This window comes from Rattus norvegicus, chromosome 10 (assembly GCF_036323735.1).
Source record: "Rattus norvegicus strain BN/NHsdMcwi chromosome 10, GRCr8, whole genome shotgun sequence".
In the NCBI taxonomy this organism is placed as follows: domain Eukaryota; kingdom Metazoa; phylum Chordata; class Mammalia; order Rodentia; family Muridae; genus Rattus; species Rattus norvegicus.
The window spans coordinates 35,049,144-35,066,493 of NC_086028.1; the positions used below are offsets into that span (position 1 = coordinate 35,049,144).

General features: G+C 55.5%; 2 protein-coding genes across 6 annotated transcripts; one reads left to right on the forward strand and one right to left on the reverse strand.

Moving 5' to 3' along the window:
- Nucleotides 1-277: 277 nt before the first annotated feature.
- On the forward strand, nt 278-11,164 carry Mgat4b (alpha-1,3-mannosyl-glycoprotein 4-beta-N-acetylglucosaminyltransferase B). Of its 2 annotated transcripts, none has more exons than XM_006246250.4 (15): nt 278-1,726; nt 6,720-6,905; nt 7,002-7,142; nt 7,232-7,365; nt 7,766-7,812; nt 8,074-8,187; nt 8,383-8,458; nt 8,632-8,746; nt 9,004-9,134; nt 9,329-9,436; nt 9,526-9,719; nt 10,046-10,208; nt 10,288-10,375; nt 10,457-10,569; nt 10,654-11,156. In XM_006246250.4, exons 1-15 carry the CDS (start codon nt 1,630-1,632, stop codon nt 10,675-10,677), a joined length of 1,731 nt encoding a protein of 576 aa, XP_006246312.1. In that variant the 5' UTR covers nt 278-1,629; the 3' UTR covers nt 10,678-11,156. The 2 variants fall into 2 exon arrangements, with proteins under 2 accessions (XP_006246312.1, NP_001121005.1); NM_001127533.1 differs by having other exon boundaries at nt 1,369-1,726; nt 10,130-10,208; nt 10,654-11,164.
- Nucleotides 10,859-17,323, reverse strand: Ltc4s (leukotriene C4 synthase). 4 transcript variants are annotated; one of them, XM_063268266.1, is made up of 6 exons: nt 17,205-17,323; nt 14,369-15,453; nt 13,280-13,362; nt 13,133-13,203; nt 12,960-13,041; nt 10,859-12,659 (listed from the first exon to the last, which is right to left on the reverse strand). In XM_063268266.1, the coding sequence occupies exons 2-6, from the start codon at nt 14,424-14,426 to the stop codon at nt 12,312-12,314; spliced, it is 642 nt and encodes a 213-aa protein (XP_063124336.1). In that variant the 5' UTR covers nt 14,427-15,453; nt 17,205-17,323; the 3' UTR covers nt 10,859-12,311.
- Between the last annotated feature and the right edge of the window lie 27 nt (nt 17,324-17,350).

The window sequence follows — 17,350 nt, forward strand, 5'->3', positions numbered from 1 at the left end:
AATGTTGCCCCCAGGATCTTACTATGCAGCCTTCACTAGCCAAGAATTCTAAATGTAGACCAAGCCTTCCTTGAACTCATAAGGATCCTCCTGCCTCCTGGGTATAGGCCACTGCACTGTGCATACATATATACATATTCATATATATGTGTGTGTGTGTGATCGCCACTGTAGCTTCTGCTTTACTGAGACCATCGCCCACCCCGCCGTGTGTGATCACACCTCCCCTCCCCAACCCCCGCGCACGCACGTCACCATTCCAAGCAAGGTCCTTCGGGACATCCATCATACACATATATGTGGGTGGCACTGTCGTGCCATAGGGACCATACGGAGATCGGAGAACAAATTGCAGGAGTCGCTTCACTCCTCCCACCCTGTGGAACCTGAGCAATGGAACTCAGGCTTGGTAGCCGTCATCCCTCTGGTCTTAGGTAGTAGCTGCATGCTACAAAGTAGCATTTAGTTCCATTTTGAATGGCGATGAGACTGGAGAAGGGAAGTAGACTTAGCGCTTCCAAAATGCATGCCCCTAGGCTGCCTTGGCTCAGCGAGTCCTTTCGTTCTGTGTCCAGTTCCTGATTCCGCAGAGGCCTGGAGGGAAGTCTGTAATAAGTTCTTATATGAAGGTGCCGGAAGAGACGGCAATAAAGTCTGAGGCGCCGCTGTACAAACAGGAGCCAGAGCCCGCGTCACCCTGCGGACCCGTGCCCTTCTAAACTACAGGGTGAGCCTGACACCCGCCCACGGCACGCTTGGCACCGGGAAGCTAGCTGGCTGGGCTCCGGAGGGTGCTCCACACCTACAAACAACTGCTCTGTTACTCCGGAGAGCGGCCCATTGTCATTGTTCCATAGAGTAGGAGCGCCTCCCCCGGTCCGTAGCATACTATCCGAGACACAGCAGAGAATGCCTTGAGAACGAAGTACTAGTGGGCGCAAAAATGGGCAGCGAGCACTTGTGGCCAGCCTTCTAGCTAGAGACAACCTCAGCTCGGCTACAACGGGCCCCTCCCAAGCCAGACCCTCTCCGTGGGGAGGAGGGTTTGAGAGTCTAGATGTGGGGACTTGCTCGTGGGATCTTCCTGAAAGGAGTCTTATGGGGGACAGGCGCCTTCTCCGGCTGTCCCTGCTGCACAATAGCTGACCCTCATTCATCACCACTGTAGCCACGACTTTCCTGGGGGCTGCTATTCCACGCGCGTGCCACGATCCCTAGGCGGGCCCGCCGGGATCCCAGGAGCTGGCCTCCTACCCCGCCCCCTCCCGGTGCTCCCAGCGGCATCGAGTGATGCGGCCCCTTTAAATCCCGGCCGCCCCGCCCTTCGCCCGTCGACTCGGCGGCGGTCCCGGATCCAGCCGGGCCGCGGCTCTTGCCGCCTTGCCCCAACCCTGCTCTGCCCGGGCCCAGCCTCAGATCGAGGCCGCCAGCGCCGTGCACCGCGGAGGAGCAGCCCGCACGCATCCCCCACCTCCACCCCGGTTCCCGCCCTGCCCGTAGCGGTCTCTCCCGGGCCCGCAGTTCCTCCGGGGCCGGGGCCCCCGCCGCCTCCGGGCCCCCGTGCCCGGGCCCCGGTCCCCCGGGCCATGCGGCCTCGGCCCCGCCGGCGCCCGCCGCGCACTGGGGGAGATGAGGCTCCGCAATGGCACCTTCCTGACGCTGCTGCTCTTCTGCTTGTGCGCCTTCCTCTCTCTCTCCTGGTACGCAGCGCTCAGCGGCCAGAAAGGTGAGCCCCCACCCCGCCGCCGCCCGCTCAGGCCCGCACCGGGAGCACCTGAGCCTCTCCCATCCTCGCCCCACTTGTTTGCTTTTGGCATAACGAAATTCCCTGGTCAGGCCTGGCGGAGGGGGGCGAGTGGTTACCAGATCCCCGCCTCCGTGTGGCGCTCAGAACTGGCCTCTGCCTGCGGTTATCCCATGCCAGGGGCGGGCGCTCCCACTGGCAAGTTAAGGACCTATGGAGTTCCCACAGAGGGGCAGAGACACAAGGTCACAGAGGTAGTTGTAGTCAGGTGTACCCAGAGAACCTGGCGCAGGCTCTTGGACAAGCAGGCACAGTATTGTTGAGACAGGTGAGGAGATATAGCCAAGGCATCCATACCCCTGCCCCATCCACTGCTGTGCTCTGCAGCAGCTCTGCTCCCGTGGGTGCTGCTCCCTGGGGGCCTTCAGCCTCCTCCATGGCATCGGGTCCCAGGGTTTCTCTGTAGGGCCTCCTGAACAGCTAGCCCAGAAACCCTGATATGTGATCACTTTGTGGGATTTCCTTGGCCCTCCCTGATGCAGCTTCGAAGCTTGGGTTCCCAGCCTGGCCAGCTGCCTTGGGAGTAAAACGACACAGGCCCTAGCACTGCTAGGAAACCTTCTGAGCTAGGTTTGAACTGAGTGGAAGCTGAGCATTTCAGAGACCATGATCTACCCAGTCTGGACTCAGGAGGCTGGGAGCTGCTTCCTTCCTTCCTGCCTTCTGCTCTTCCTGTCATATCAGGCTGAGGTGGGCTAGCTCTCTCCCTCCCTCAGGCAGGCTTTCTGTTCCCCAGGGTTATGCTAAATGAGTCAGGGGGTCCAGGGAGGAAGCTTGTGGCAAGTCCACTCCTGGCACCAGGCTCCTCCTGCCTGTCCAGCCCAGTCTCCTCTAGGACTTTCCCTGTTTTGGTTGGAGGTCTGGACTGGTCTTGAGAGAATCATAAGCCAAGAACTCTGAGGAGAGATTTGCTAGGGCCTGGCACAGAGAGAGTGTGGGGTGGGATGGCTAGGGGATGGCTCTCTGAAGGTAGGGCGTGGCACCCAGAAGGGTACATTTTGAGCCCTTGAGAGAATAGCCATGAAAGGCTATGATGGCTGTAGTGGAGCAATGTCTGAAGAACTGGAATCAGGTTGTCCCACTGTGGTAGGACCATTAGACTGTGTCTCATCCTCATTTGGTAGTGATTCCCGTGTGCTTACTGTAGCAGTCACTTGTCCCCATCTGATGTTAGGATACCTCCTAAGGGAGCAAGCCAGGAGACTAGCATTCTGAGGGCATGGCGAACAAGAGAATCAGAGCAGTATAGGACTCAGATACAGAGTTCTTCCTCTTGAGGCACAAGTCTGTAGGCATGGAGAGAGTAGTGACAGAGTCCACCTTGTCTGAGGGCTGTACTGTTTCCATGGGTATCCAGCAAGGCCAGCTGTCTAGAAGTCAGGAGTCTGTGGACTGTGTGAACCTTTCTCATTCTTCCATGCAGATAACTCAGTATCAAACTCAGCCAGTCAGCCACCAGATTGAAGCTGGTTTCCAGTTTGTAGCAGATATAGGGCTCAGGAGAGGAGGGTCCAGTACTTAGGGGAAGAGCAAAAGAACCAGAAGGGAGGATGTAGGCAGGGATCCAGAGAGAGTCACCCTAGAGCCTGGGTTAAGAATGGGAAAGATGGGGTTGGGGATTTAGCTCAGTGGTAGAGCGCTTACCTAGGAAGCACAAGGCCCTGGGTTCGGTCCCCAGCTCCAAAAAAGAGAACCAAAAAAAAAAAAAAAAAAAGAATGGGAAAGACTGGGGTTGGGGATTTAGCTCAGTGGTAGAGCGCTTGCCTAGGAAGTGCAAGGCCCTGGGTTCGGTCCCCAGCTCCGAAAAAAAAAAGAACCAAAAAAAAAAAAAAAAAAAAAAAAAAGAATGGGAAAGACTCAGACTTGGCCAGATGCACCTAGGGTTCAGGACTCAAGTTCAAATCCAACCTTGGCTATATCTGTTGAAGCAGCCAGACTTTCAGGGATCAAACTAGAGCCCCAGCCAAATAGTTGCTGAGCTTGCACCTCAGAGAGAGATCCACACAGCCCTTCTCAGGGTCCAGCCCATCCTCTCACTGGACCCTTGCTCTCCTAGAGTCCTTGGAGACTGCACAACCTGGAGACAGAGTGGACACCTGCCACTCTCCACCTCTACCCCACCCCCTTCCCTCTTGCAGGTCCATGGCAAATCTTTGGCTGGGTTTGCCATCTTCCTGTGGTCCTGAGCCTATTGCCCCTTCCCTAAGGACAATGTGCAAAGTTTATACCCCAGCTTGGCTCCGAAGTCTGTTTTCTCTGCCAAGAGAGAGCCAGGTGGAACATTGTGGTTCGTAGCCCTCAGGGCAATGTTAATTATCCTGCTTGTAGGGCATCACAGGTTCCACACTCGCTAGAGTCTCTTATGGTATGGTCACTGCTGCAGTTCTTACCCGGGGCTAGGTCCATCCTGCTTTCCTGGGATAGGAAGGTATGGATGGAAGCCAAAAGTCCTCTGCTTCAGAGGAAGGCCTATCCTGATGTGCTCCAGATACCCAGAGAGACCAAAGAATCCCCAAGCCCTTACCACTGACCTACCTCACTATCCAGCCCACTAGAGATGTGGGGTACCAGTGTGGTCCAGCTTTAAGAACAACCCATGATTGTGTGGTGGTGGTGGTGCAAGCCTTTAATCCCGGCACACGGGAGGTAGAGGCAGGTGGATCTCTAAGTTTGAGGCCAGCCTGATCTTCAGCATGAGTTCCTGGACAACCAAGTCAGTAGACTTGGGAATAAGATCACTGGGCTGTTACAGCAAGCAGCAGCAGGCAGAACAGGGCCAGGAGAGTATGGTGTACTGCTGCTAAGGGAAAGGGCCTTCCTGGTTCTGAGAAACAACGGCAGAATTGGTGTGTGGGTGGTAGCTAGGCCCAAGAACCCAAGGGGCCCATTACCTGCTAGTAAACAGCACAGGACTGAGAGGGAGGGGGGTCAGGACAAGGATCCAGCTGTGCCCAAGCCTGGATGCTCAAGATGATTCAGGGACCTGCTGCTCACCACAACCTACCCAGGGCAGTTTAACGCCGACTGGGGCTTACTTCCAGAGCAGACTAGGTCTGTTGGAAACATACACTCTTGTTAGGCCAGTGTTACTTCCCCTGTTCCCTTCCATGGCCTCATCTCAGGGCCGCTTGGGATCCTGCCAGTGGCACAGGCTACCCGTTAGCTTCACTATGAGGAGAGAGCAGGGACTTCCCATCCAAGCTGTGGAAGGCACCTGTCTGTCTGTGCCATTGTGAACTACTTCCCTGGCTGGCTCTGGTGGCCTGTGCACCTCAAGCCCTCAACCCCTTCTGCTGTGGGCAAGCTTCGGGGTGGGCTCTCTGTGTTCAAGGAGTCAGGTTTCCAGGGTAACTTGGCCCCTGAGCCCAGCTCTGAGTCTCACAGACCCTGTAACTTGATTCCCTCTTCTTCCCACTTTGGGGCTGTCCCTAAACCTGGGTGTGGCCTGGAACCCTGGAACCTTAGCCTTGAGTAGGGCAGGGCATAGGATTAGGGTGGGTATCGCTGCTCAGGTAAGGGATGCCTCAACTGAATCCACTTGGCTCATCTGTCTCCAAGCTTCTCTTCCTCTGAGCTCCTTGCTTGTGACTTAAGTAACACTTAGACCCCTGTCTTGGTTGCTTACAGGAGTAAAGTGTCCTGAAGTGACTCACCTTGCCTTGAGCTTCACTTTTGGTTTGCAGACACTAGGGACAGCTCAACCCAAGGCCTTTCTGGGGATGTTTTGCCCACCAAGGATTTGGTGTCTGGGGATGGGGTGGGAGTTGGAAAGGCTTCCTAGACTCAGAGACGAGGCCTTGAAGGCTAGGTCAGACGATGTGGAATTCAGACAAAAGAGACAGCTTGTGCAGAAGCTAGACACTTGACAAAGGAGAGGGAGGTGTATGTGATAGCAAATAAAGAAAGCAGAAGCCAGACAGCCGGCCGGCCAAAGGCCTTGAGCGCCCAGGCTGGCAGGAGCTGCTGGCCCCTCGCCACCAAAATACTGTTTGTTCCTCTTGCTCTTGATCCCTGCCAGACCAATGAGGCCAGGTGCTTCTCACCCTGGGGGCTCTTCTCACCCTCACAGCTCCACTCAGGGTCCCAGGGACTTCTGCATCACTCGTATGGGGGCATAGTTACTACCAGCTCTGGAGTCATTTAAGGTTGGGGCACCTGCTAGTTAGGGGCTCCTGGGCCAGTCAGCCTCATCTGTTGATCTGAGCATGCCCAAGGACTGGGCTAGGGGTACGTGTGAGATGGGAAGGACTCTGTGAATGAGCGGTTAGTGACAACCATGGTGGAGGAGCAGCCCCACCCCCACCTTCCTGCTGGAACACATAGTCACAGGTTCTATGCCCAGGTTCAGTCCTTAGAGCCAGAGTCTGGGGAGGCTGACTGTGCCCATGGGGCCTTAAGAATGGGGTTGTCTGTTCTCCACACCTCGAAGGAGGGCAGGAGAGGAGTAGAAGGCTGGAGTTTAGATGCTCCTTGAGGAAGGATTGTGTCCTTGTACCCTGGATGTGACTCTGGATGTCTGACTCCCAGCAAGGGGCACAGGCTGCAAAAGCCAGAGGGGGTTTTGGGAGCCAGTGGGCGGAGAGGATTCAGCCAGGCTGTTTCAGCCTGTGCTTAGCACTGGGAGGAGATCATACCCCCTTCCCAACTTGTCCAAGGTATCCTTATTCCTACCCTATCTGAATTAAAGGGCGAGATAACTGGGTGCAGGGAGTGCTAATTCTCTTGCTGGGGACTTTTCAACCCCAGGCTGAGGATCAGTGTAACTTCACATGAACCTATATATGCCTCAAGGTAGTTGGGGTGTGGCAGGCATACCCTTACATGTTTGCTGTTGCACAGACAGGTGTTCAGTGATGACAGGGAGGGCTGTTTCCTGGTATTAGCCTGTGTGTACCACCTCCCTATTCTCCAACAGGTGACGTGGTGGACATTTACCAGCGCGAGTTCCTGGCACTGAGAGACCGTTTGCACGCGGCTGAGCAAGAGAGCCTGAAGCGCTCCAAGGAGCTAAACCTGGTGCTGGAAGAAATCAAGAGGGCAGTGTCCGAGAGGCAGGCGCTGCGGGACGGAGAAGGCAATCGCACTTGGGGCCGCCTAACAGGTGAGCTTCAGCGGGATAGGGTGGATGGAGGTCTGCAGAGCGGGGCTGTTTTCAGACCCAGCAAAAATCTGACCTGTGCCTCTCTCATCCACCCAGAGGATCCGCGACTGAAGCCGTGGAACGTCTCGCACAGGCACGTACTTCATCTGCCCACCGTCTTCCACCATCTGCCGCACCTGCTGGCTAAGGAAAGCAGTCTGCAGCCCGCAGTGCGAGTGGGCCAGGGCCGCACCGGAGGTATGGGCGTGGCCCGGGAGGGGCGAGTGGCGGGCAGAGAGGCTGTCCCCCGGAGCCCTGTCCAGTGTCACCCCTCCGCGCCCCTGCAGTGTCCGTGGTGATGGGCATTCCGAGCGTGCGGCGCGAGGTGCACTCGTACTTGACTGACACATTGCACTCGCTCATCTCGGAGCTGAGCCCGCAGGAGAAGGAAGACTCGGTCATCGTGGTGCTGATCGCCGAGGCGAGTGGCCCAGGACCTGGGGATAAAAGAATAAGAAACAAACAGAACGATATAGGGGGAGCGGGAGAGGGAGTCGCGGGGTGGGGAGATTACAACCAGAATTGTAGTCATAAGTTTCATGCACAAATGGATCAAGACAAAGTTAAAAAGAAAGATGCATCTTTGCGCCCTCTTGTGGAGAAACTGGTTCCCTTCAACACCTGCCTGTATCTCAGTAGGCTGCTTTCTGAGGTAACCGTGACCACAGCTAGGCCCAGCACCCACCCCCAACCCCCTGGGCACTTAGGACAGGGAGCCTCACACCTGTATGTGGGGACATCTGAAGCCCGCACTCCTGCCCAACCCCTTTCCAGACCATTTGGGATGCTAACTAAGCTAAATGTACTCGGTCTTCCCACAGACTGATACACAGTACACGTCGGCAGTGACAGAGAACATCAAAGCCTTGTGAGTACAGGCAACTGGGGAAGGTGGCTGGACGGAGGATGGTCTGCTTTGTGTGTGGGAGAATGGTCGGCCTTGTGTGGGGAGGGGCTTCCCATCTCTGTTAAAAGAGGGAAAGTATGTGAGAGCCTTGCCCTTTCTGGAGCCCCGGTGCCTAAGTAGGCTAGTGGAAGAGGGACATCTGCTTAGAGGCAGGTCTGGAGAGCTCCCACCTTCCTTTACCCTTGGAGGCTGCACACCCACTGGGTCTTCCCCCACACCTAGGTTCCCCACAGAGATCCATTCTGGGCTCCTGGAAGTCATCTCCCCTTCCCCTCACTTCTATCCTGACTTCTCCCGCCTTCGAGAGTCCTTTGGGGATCCCAAGGAGAGAGTCAGGTACTTATACTCTGTGCCCTCAAGAGGCTGTTGGTGCTTGGCCACCATCCTTGTCTCCTCGGAGGATCCTTCGTGATGGGCGGGGTGGGGAGTGGGCAGAGTGGGTCCTCCCTGCCTCAGTGGGCTCTCTGTGGTAGGCCACTGGAAGTGGAATTGTCTCTCCTCTGAGGCTCCTACTCCTTCCTGGTCTAACAGGTGGAGGACCAAACAGAACCTCGATTACTGCTTCCTCATGATGTATGCACAGTCCAAAGGCATCTACTACGTGCAGGTCAGCCTGTGGCTTTTCTCCTGCCCACCCTGAACCCTGTCTGACCTGAGTAGTGAGCCTTGACCTGCTGGTCACCCTTGCCTCCTCTGCACACGGTCACACTGGGGCGAGGGATCTGCTAATGTCCTTTGCCCGCCTCGAGTCCCAGCTCCCTTCTGTCCCTCTCTGTGCAGCTGGAGGATGACATTGTAGCCAAGCCCAACTACTTGAGCACTATGAAGAACTTTGCCCTCCAGCAGCCCTCTGAGGACTGGATGATCCTGGAGTTCTCGCAGCTGGGCTTCATTGGTAAGCTACTCCTCTGCCGACCCCACCCGTGCCCTGTCTCCCATCTCTCAGCCCCGGTACCTTGCTACTGAGCCTTGCTGGAAGTGCCCTCTGTGTGAGGACGTGCCAGGGTCCCCAGCCCTGCCCTGTCCTCTTGGGTCCACACATGCCCAAAGGTTTGCCATGAGGTATTATTCCACATGGTCCCCACAGGGGTGAAGAAAAATAGGGCCAGCAGTACCCCCCACTCAGAGCCTTTCCCCGACTTCTACCATCAGGGAAGATGTTCAAGTCACTGGATCTGAGCCTGATTGTGGAATTCATCCTTATGTTCTACCGAGACAAGCCCATCGACTGGCTCCTGGACCACATCCTGTGGGTGAAAGTCTGCAACCCTGAGAAGGATGCGGTGAGCAGGGCATATTTAGAATCAGTCCAGGGAAGGAGGGTCCTTGGCTGCCAGCTCACACTGTGTTCCTGGCTATGGCTCTATAGCAAGGAGAGGACACTGCTGGCTGAGGAAATCCCTTGGTTATCCTAACGAAAGGCCCACATCCTTGACTGTGGGCTGAGCTGAACCCTAAGGCGCCAATCTGTTCACAGAAACATTGTGATCGGCAGAAGGCCAACCTTCGGATCCGCTTCAAGCCGTCCCTCTTCCAGCACGTGGGCACTCACTCATCCCTGGCGGGCAAAATCCAGAAACTGAAGGTGGGGCGTGGCCCACAGTGTGGACGGAACACGGTGGAGGCAGGACTGGAGGGTGGCACTCATGCCTGCTGTACCTCCCTGCCCCCCAGGATAAAGACTTTGGAAAGCATGCTCTACGGAAGGAGCACGTGAACCCACCGGCGGAGGTGAGCACAAGCCTGAAGACGTACCAGCATTTCACCCTGGAGAAGGCCTACTTGCGAGAGGATTTCTTCTGGGCCTTCACACCTGCTGCCGGAGACTTCATCCGGTTCCGCTTCTTCCAGCCACTGCGCCTCGAGCGGTCAGTGCTCCCCGGGAAAGAGGCCAGGGTGAACACCAATTAGAGGCCTCGGCCTATATTTCTGGGTCTTTAGGTAACTCCTTCTATAATCCCCCGAGGTAACTATTTGCCCCATCTAACCCCACCATGCCTCAGTTTCCTTATTGAAACTATCCATAATAGTACTTCCTACCTTGTAAGGACTAAGGCAGGTAAATCTAGTTCTTAGTGACTCCTGTCGCCAGTCTCAGGGTAAGGTTCTGGCTTCCTTGCACAGCCCAGGGAACTGTCCAAGATGGTGCCCTAACCTCTCCCAGCACCTGGACACCCATCTAATATATTTCTAGCCCAGGCATGGCCTTCTCTCTGCTGGGCCTGGACAGGGGTTCCTGGGCAGTACTTCGGCTCACTGGCCCGCTTGGCGTCTGTAGGTTCTTTTTCCGAAGCGGGAACATTGAGCACCCAGAAGATAAGCTCTTCAACACTTCTGTGGAGGTGCTGCCCTTCGATGTGAGTATGGCGGGTGTGGGTGGGAGCTGACAGCGCCCCCTTCTGGCCAGACACTCAAGCCCTGCTGCTTTGCCCTTAGAACCCCCAGTCAGAGAAGGAGGCCCTTCAGGAGGGCCGCTCAGCCACTCTCCGGTACCCTCGGAGCCCTGATGGCTACCTCCAGATTGGTGAGTAGGGCAGGGCCTGTGTGGGCTGGGCTTTTGGGTGTTGTTGTTGGGTGTTTACATCTAGGCACTGCGCTCCCACAGGCTCCTTCTACAAGGGTGTAGCTGAAGGAGAAGTGGATCCTGCCTTTGGCCCCCTGGAAGCACTGCGTCTCTCCATTCAGACTGACTCCCCGGTGTGGGTCATTTTGAGTGAGGTGAGATAGACTGGGATGGGACTAACTAGCTAGGACCATAAGAAGTCCCAAGTCTCCTGCTCATTCTGAGCCTGACTCTTCCAGATCTTTCTGAAAAAGGCCGACTAAGTAGAAGGCTTCCAAGGGTGCTCTGTGGCCGGCTCTGGAGCCCACGGTTCTGAGGGTGTCGCTGCTACTGCTGCTGCTGCCCCAGAGGACCAGGCATATCCACCCCACCTGGAGGGTTCTGCCTGGCAGGCGGCTCGGGCTGGCCTGGGGTTCACCGCTGGCCCGGAGGCCCCAGAAGCTGGTGCTGCTCCTGCCCGCCGGGCCGCGGGAGAGGCAGGCGGCCCCCACACTGTGCCTGAGGGCCGGCCTGCTGCCGCCCAAAAAGAACTGAACCGAACCGTTTGCCCCGGCCAGTGGTCATGAGCCAGGCCATTAGAAGAGCTTTTTCTTGGGTGCCCGCTGTGTGCGGCGCGGAACACTGGAATGCATACACTACTTTATGTGCTGTGTTTTTTATTCTTGGATACATTTGATTTTTTCACGTAAGTTCGCATATACTTCTATAAGAGCGTGACTTGTAATAAAGGGTTAATGAAGTATCTCTCTCATAGGTGACTTTTCCCGGTTCTGGCATTTGTACGGTGCCTGCCTGTATTTGGCCTATCATCTTGGGCTCCCAAAACTTGCTGGTGGTGGGGAGCGGGAGGGGGAAGGCTGGCTCACCCGTGCTGGAAGACTACTGTCCAATATTGACTGGTTACTTGATCAAAGGTGACTTTGATCTCTGTCATACCAAGGACTAAGTCCCAGACCCTCCTTTACCATGTCAAATTTCTGTTGGCATACCTCAGCGGTAACCTCATCTTTACTTAGCAGGAAAGTCGTGACCACTGAGTCAGTAACTGGGGGTTTCATGCACCTATCCTGTAGGAATCCCTGTCCAATGTGTTCTCAGAGCATCCTGGTCTGGCAACATTACCCAGCCCAACTACTGCACAGACCTGAGCGCCTCGGGATGGGGAGTGTTTGCCAATCCCCTCCCCCCACACACACACTTAGTCCTTAGTCTCGTGCTCCCTGCTTCTCTCCTTGTCTCATATAATAGGATCTTGGTGTGGACAGGGGATTGAGACAGTCAGGGAGTGCTGGAACTCACTGTAACCCAAGCTGGCCATGAATTTATGCCTCCACTTCCTAAGTACTAAGATTACAACTATACCACAACTCCTAGCTTATACTGTGGTCATTTCTAAAATAAACGGCCCATCTCCACCCACACATTGTTAGGCCTGTTTGAGAAGCATTTTTGCTGGCCAGGTAGGTTAAAAGTCATTTAGAGGTGTATTGTCAGTAGGCATACCCAAGTCTTTTCAAGCATCCTGAGGTCCACTTGAGAACCTATCACTGACTACATTTTTGGTCATGCTCACTGCTGTGTGGGCCTTTGTAGGGGTGTCCTGAACACCTACACTAATCTCTATTTGGAGATCTAGCGCTGATCCAAAACAGGGACCCAGATCTCACTCGGGGAAAGACTGGTTCTAGTTGTGACGTCGGGTGGGTGTAGGGGACAAGAAGGCATACAAGGAAGAATCCAATGACTGAGGCTCAGCCTGAGAGGAAGATGAACCCCAAGTACAGAAAGGTGGGTGAAGGGAGGCTATCTCTGGAAATAAATGTCAAGGCAGAAGTAGCTGCTCAGGCAAGATGTTGTCTAGAAGACAGTACTATGAGAAGGATGAAACCAAGCTTGCCTATGCTACCTCCCAAAGCCCGGCTGCATCTGTCCCGGGTTGGGGCCCTCCAGGCTTCGCAGCCTGCGGTATGCGACCCTCCTCAGACCAAGAAAATGCAGACGGGATCTTCGTGGAAACTTTAATTAGAAATTGGGATTCGGAGGTGGGCGCCCCAGCGTTTAGTTCGAAGATCTCCAGTTCTGCTGACTTGGAGGTCCTTCGCCTCAGGCCATCGGCAGGAGCACCTGGAGCCATCTGAAGAGCGCAGCCCGTAGTGTGCCAGGGAGGAAGTGGACTAGCAAGCCCAGTGCAGCCATTGCCACTAGCAGCCAGAGCGCGCGCGCGCTCGCGTACAGGGGATCCAGCCTGCGGGCGGCGCTCAGCGGGAGCAGAGCCAAGGCCCCGCCCCCCAAAGCTCCGCCTCCTTTGTGCTAGGACTGCCCCCCTAGGTTTAGGCCCTACCCCTCCAGACTAGGCCCGCCCCTCAGGCTCAGGCCCCTCCCACGCCGGGTTAGACCGGCTCTCTTGGGCTACGACCGCCCACCCGCCGACCCCAGATCTCTTTCCATGGGTCCCCTGCGGCCGATCGCCGCCTCCTACCCTTAGAGTCGCGTCCAGGAGCGACCCACCCCTGCAGTGTTTTCCCGGAAGTCCGGCCCGAGTTACCTGTGCTGTGCGGAGCGCGCGTATCCCTGGAAGTAGCGGAGCCGCGCGAACAGGTAGAACAGTCCGCACAGGGCTGCGGCGCCTGCAAGAGGCGAGGCGAGGCGGTGCGGTGAGCACGCGTTCCCGCCATTCGGTGACCACCCCCCCGAATATGCCCCCACGATATCCCGCACCTTCGTGGAAGAAGATGCCGGCGACCCAGAGCGTGGCGAGGAACAGCGGAAAGTACTCGCTGCAATTTACCCTGCGTGGGGTGGGCTGGGTGAGCGCGCGGCCCGCATGGGCTGACACCCGAACCCGCCCGTACCCGCTGCGCTCACTGGGCTCGGAAGACGCGCTCGAACTCGGGAGGGCCAGAGGTGAGCGGCGGCGACACGTGGAAAGTTCTTCGCGCAGAGATCACCTGTAGGGAGAAGTAGGCTGCGGCCGTGGGGGTGTGGGAGTCAGGTGTGGTGCCCCACAGACCTGGGGCGGGGTCGGTACCCCAGTTCCCTTCTCCTTGCCCTCGCTGAGCGACTCCCTTCTAACGCCCTTCTCCCACCTGCCCCAAAGTGGTGTTCAATGGAGAGAGGCCCAGTAGGCCTGAGGGTTGATTGACTAGGGTGATGCACACCTGAAACACCTGTCGGTGGGAGGAACCTTAGAAGACTCTAACTCCTGAACGATTTGACTTGCAAAGCCCAGGCAAATCCCAGCTCCTATTCTGCAGGTCGGACTCCAGTCTTTTTAGCCCCTGAATAGGCAGTGACCCAGGACAAAATTGGTTGTATTCCTTAAGGAACAAGGAAGCACACATCCTGTGGCTAAGGGACTCTGGTCTTCCTTCTACATACTCAGCCAGAAGGGACCCTGCCTCAGGACAGAGTCCCTCAAGTTTGGGTCCCATTATCACCACACAATGGCATGAATTCTTGTCTTAGTTTCTCTGTTTAGATATCATGGACCCAGCCCTAAATCTGGCAGATACTGTGCTCCGGACACCTGTAGTTAGGACTCTCCCAACCTGAGCCCGTAGCTATTCCACTAGTCCTTGTATTCCCAAGCAGAAACTGGCTCCCACCACAAGGCAGGCGCCTTAGTGGTCCCTCAGCAATATGGCCATCCTTTACCTGGTCCTCCTCGGTTGACCCATGCACAGTTTCCTCTGCTCCCCTGTACACACTCCTTGGGGGCTTCATCCTCACTCTAGGGAAGTATGGGCTCCTTGGATGGGGCTTAGGGACTCCAGCACCCAAGACTCCAGTAGTTCTTGAAGAGCTTGGTACCAGGAGCCTAGGCTAGAAGCTCCTGTCCTTCACCTGAGCCTAGGCCTGCCAGCACCCCAATTCCCTACCCCAAGGGGCTGAAGGACGGAGAGCAGGCTGCGTAGGTCTAAGATCCACCCATCCCCCAGACAGGAGCCAGCCCACCTTGCAGCAGAACTCCCAGGAGGGTGACGGTCGCCAGGAGAGCTGTTTCTTCCTTCATGTTGCCTGCCACAGGCAGAGTTCGCCTAAGTTCTTATCACCCAGTGTGCTGCTCCAATGCTGGCCCAGAGAGGGAGGGCCTCAGCACTCCCCACCCCTTTGCAGTAGAGATAGGGAGGGAGGGATGGGGACATGACTGTTTCCACAGAGGCAGGGAGCCTGGCCAGACTGGGGAGGTAGAAACCAGGGCTGTGGGCAGCTTGGCCACTTCCCTCCAGTTGTTCTTGGCCCTTCTGTGCTTAGTCCTGTGATGGCAGAGCTCAAGCTGCTCACCCAGGCCCCCTCTGGCTGCTCACCCAGGACCTCTCTAGCCTTGTGTTTCCAGCTACCATGTCACCTAGGCCCTGCCCCCTTGGTAGTTTCCCACTGGCCTTACAGACCTCTCCTTCATCCAGGGTTTGCCCTAGGCTCTGGGCTCCTGGACTCCTTGCCCTGACTTCCCCTACCCCAGTGATTACTTAACCTGGATCTGTACCTACCCCCCATCCAGGGCTACTCTGTAATGTCTAGTGCTGACAAACCCTTCCCAACTCCCTCTGGCTTTATAATGTGGTTGTCCAGGTGTCCTCAGTCACAATGGACCTACCCACATTCTTGTTCCTTATAGGCATCCTGAGGCCTACCACCCTCAGAGCCCCACAGGCTCATGAGTAATACCTTTTATCTCTGGGCTATGGGGACATATTTGCTAGTGTGTTTGCCCAGCATCCCACTTGGCTCCAGACACTGATACTTCTCTTCCTTAGCCTAGTCCTTCTCACCCCAGACTAAGCTGCCAAACTTGTGGTGTAGACATGTGTGCCAAGGCTGACAGAAGAAAGAGAGACCCAGTTCTGGAAACTTCATTAGCCGTCTGGGAAAGGAAGCTTAAGAGTACGGAAGCTGGGAACTTGTGGTGTTGAGCCCCAGGGGCCACCTTGTCTGGTATGTGCTCCTGGATTGTTCTTCCTTATGAAATGGCCACTTCTCATTTCCGATGAAGTTAGTGTGAGGTAAATTTGGCCAGTAGTGGCAAAATCCAGATTGATCTAGAAGAAATGGACAGAACCACAGGTAAAGGGAGTAAATCAGCACAGGACAGGAGAGGGCACGTACTGGGGAACTAACTGCCTAATTTCCAAGCCCTAGCCCATAGTTGTCCCTGCAGCCAGCTTGGCCATATCATGGGAGTCTTAAGACATCAGAGTCATCCTCAGGAGCTGTTCTGCTGCCACACAGCCAGCCTTCATCCTTGTTGCCCTCACGCCCGAGGGCCAGCCCGCTGCCTTGGTCCCCATGGGCTCCCCCAGAACTCCTTCCGTCTTTTTTGCTCAACACTGCCCTCAGAAGATAAGACCTCCCAGATGGGGCTCTGCAGGATTCTCAAGGACAGAGTTGGGTCAATACCGGTCCTTGCTTTTTACCAAAGTGTAATAGCTGGTGCTCCGTGAGAGAGGAATGGATCAAGACACAGGGCAAGATGAGCTGTCTCTTTATGTTCCGCCTTACTTTTCTATGCCCTCCCTCCCGAAGCTGCCCTGTCTGCAGCCTCCTGATCTGTCTCCCCTCCAGTACCATCTGGAAATTCCTGAAGTTTAGAACCCAGGCATTGACATGGTGCTGGCAGGCTATGCTCCTGTATGCCCATCTGTCTGCGTGCCTGTCAACAAGCAAACATATCTATGTGTCTCTGCTTGTGAGTGTGGGTGCCCAGGGGTGCAGGCTACAAGCAAGCCTACGTCTTGTGTTACTTTAGGCTCTGCTCTGCCGACCTCACATTTCCTCCAAGGCCCTCATGTCCTCCCAACCAAGTTCATTCTCTCCGGCCTGGCAACAGGAAACAGAGGCTTGACATCAGCAACTTCTCAGGAAGTCTCTGAGCAGATGTTCAGGGCAGAGACAAGGGGCTTGGTCTCTCTCTGACCTCTCCCTGCATCCTTTGATTCTCTGCCTTGTACTCAGTTTGCCTAGCTTCTGAGGGCTCTACTGGGCCTGCCCACCCTCTGACCAAAGAGCCTGTCCTGCAGGCACCAGCATCTTCTTCCCTGAGCTCTGCATGGTGTACCCTTCCTGACTCAGTCCTTAAATGGCCCTGAGGAGTCTTCAGGATTGATGAGGTCATGAGTAACCTCTGACAGGTGGAAAGGCCAGCGGACCATGAGGGTAGAAAGAAATCATTGTTACTGTACTGGAAATCAGCCACAGTGCACAGTCAGGCCCTTGTGCATGGTGCCCATGATCCCTGCACTTAGGAGGCTGGGGCAGGAAGATGGAGAGTCTTAGGCCAGCCTGGGCAACATCAGAGTCCTGCTTCTCTTTGGGAAGAATTCTCACATGGCCAGGCAGTGGTGACACAGGCCTTTAATCCCAGCACTCAGAAGGTGGAGGCAGGCAGAGCTCTGAGATCAATGCCAGCCTGGCTTACAGAACAAGTTCCAGGACAGCCAGGGCTACACAGAGAAACCCTGTCTCAAAAACAGACAAACAAACCCCCCAAAAAACCAAATAAAACATTTCCCACATGCCAATCCCCAGCTTCTTCCAGCATTAAAGGATTATCTTGTGTAACCAGAATGTGGGCCTGCAAACCCGCACGTTAGCATGGGTAGATCACCAGCCGGCCATTTTACAGGTCTCATTCATCCTCTGATTGTCCCCTCAAATAGTACCAAGTGCTCAGAAAGGATGCTGAATTGTGTGGGACACACAAAACCACATACCGTTTGTTCTGTAAATATGAAGTGGCCAGAAAAGGCAACTTATACTATAGAGGGTGGGGAAAAATGCATTCTGTGATTACCTGGGGCTGAGAGCATGGGGCAACTCCATATTCAGTGAGTGTGAGATGCCGGAGATTGAATTTGGGGCTTTACACATCCTTAGCAGGCGTTTTACTGCTGAGCTATGTCCCCAGGCCATCTTTAAAAAAAAAAAAAGATTTTATTT

Excerpts from the sequence above, each read along its gene's own strand:
- Mgat4b (XM_006246250.4), top strand. The coding sequence starts at position 1,630 with ATGAGGCTCCGCAATGGCACCTTCCTGACGCTGCTGCTCTTCTGCTTG. Across the intron at positions 6,906-7,001 it reads CACTTGGGGCCGCCTAACAG|AGGATCCGCGACTGAAGCCG; the intron begins GTGAGCTTCAGC and ends TCATCCACCCAG. Across the intron at positions 8,459-8,631 it reads AAGGCATCTACTACGTGCAG|CTGGAGGATGACATTGTAGC; the intron begins GTCAGCCTGTGG and ends CTCTCTGTGCAG.
- Ltc4s (XM_063268266.1), bottom strand. The coding sequence starts at position 14,426 with ATGAAGGAAGAAACAGCTCTCCTGGCGACCGTCACCCTCCTGGGAGTT. Across the intron at positions 13,042-13,132 it reads CGGCATCTTCTTCCACGAAG|GCGCCGCAGCCCTGTGCGGA; the intron begins GTGCGGGATATC and ends CGCCTCTTGCAG. Across the intron at positions 12,660-12,959 it reads GCGCGCTCCGCACAGCACAG|GCTGGATCCCCTGTACGCGA; the intron begins GTAACTCGGGCC and ends CGCCGCCCGCAG.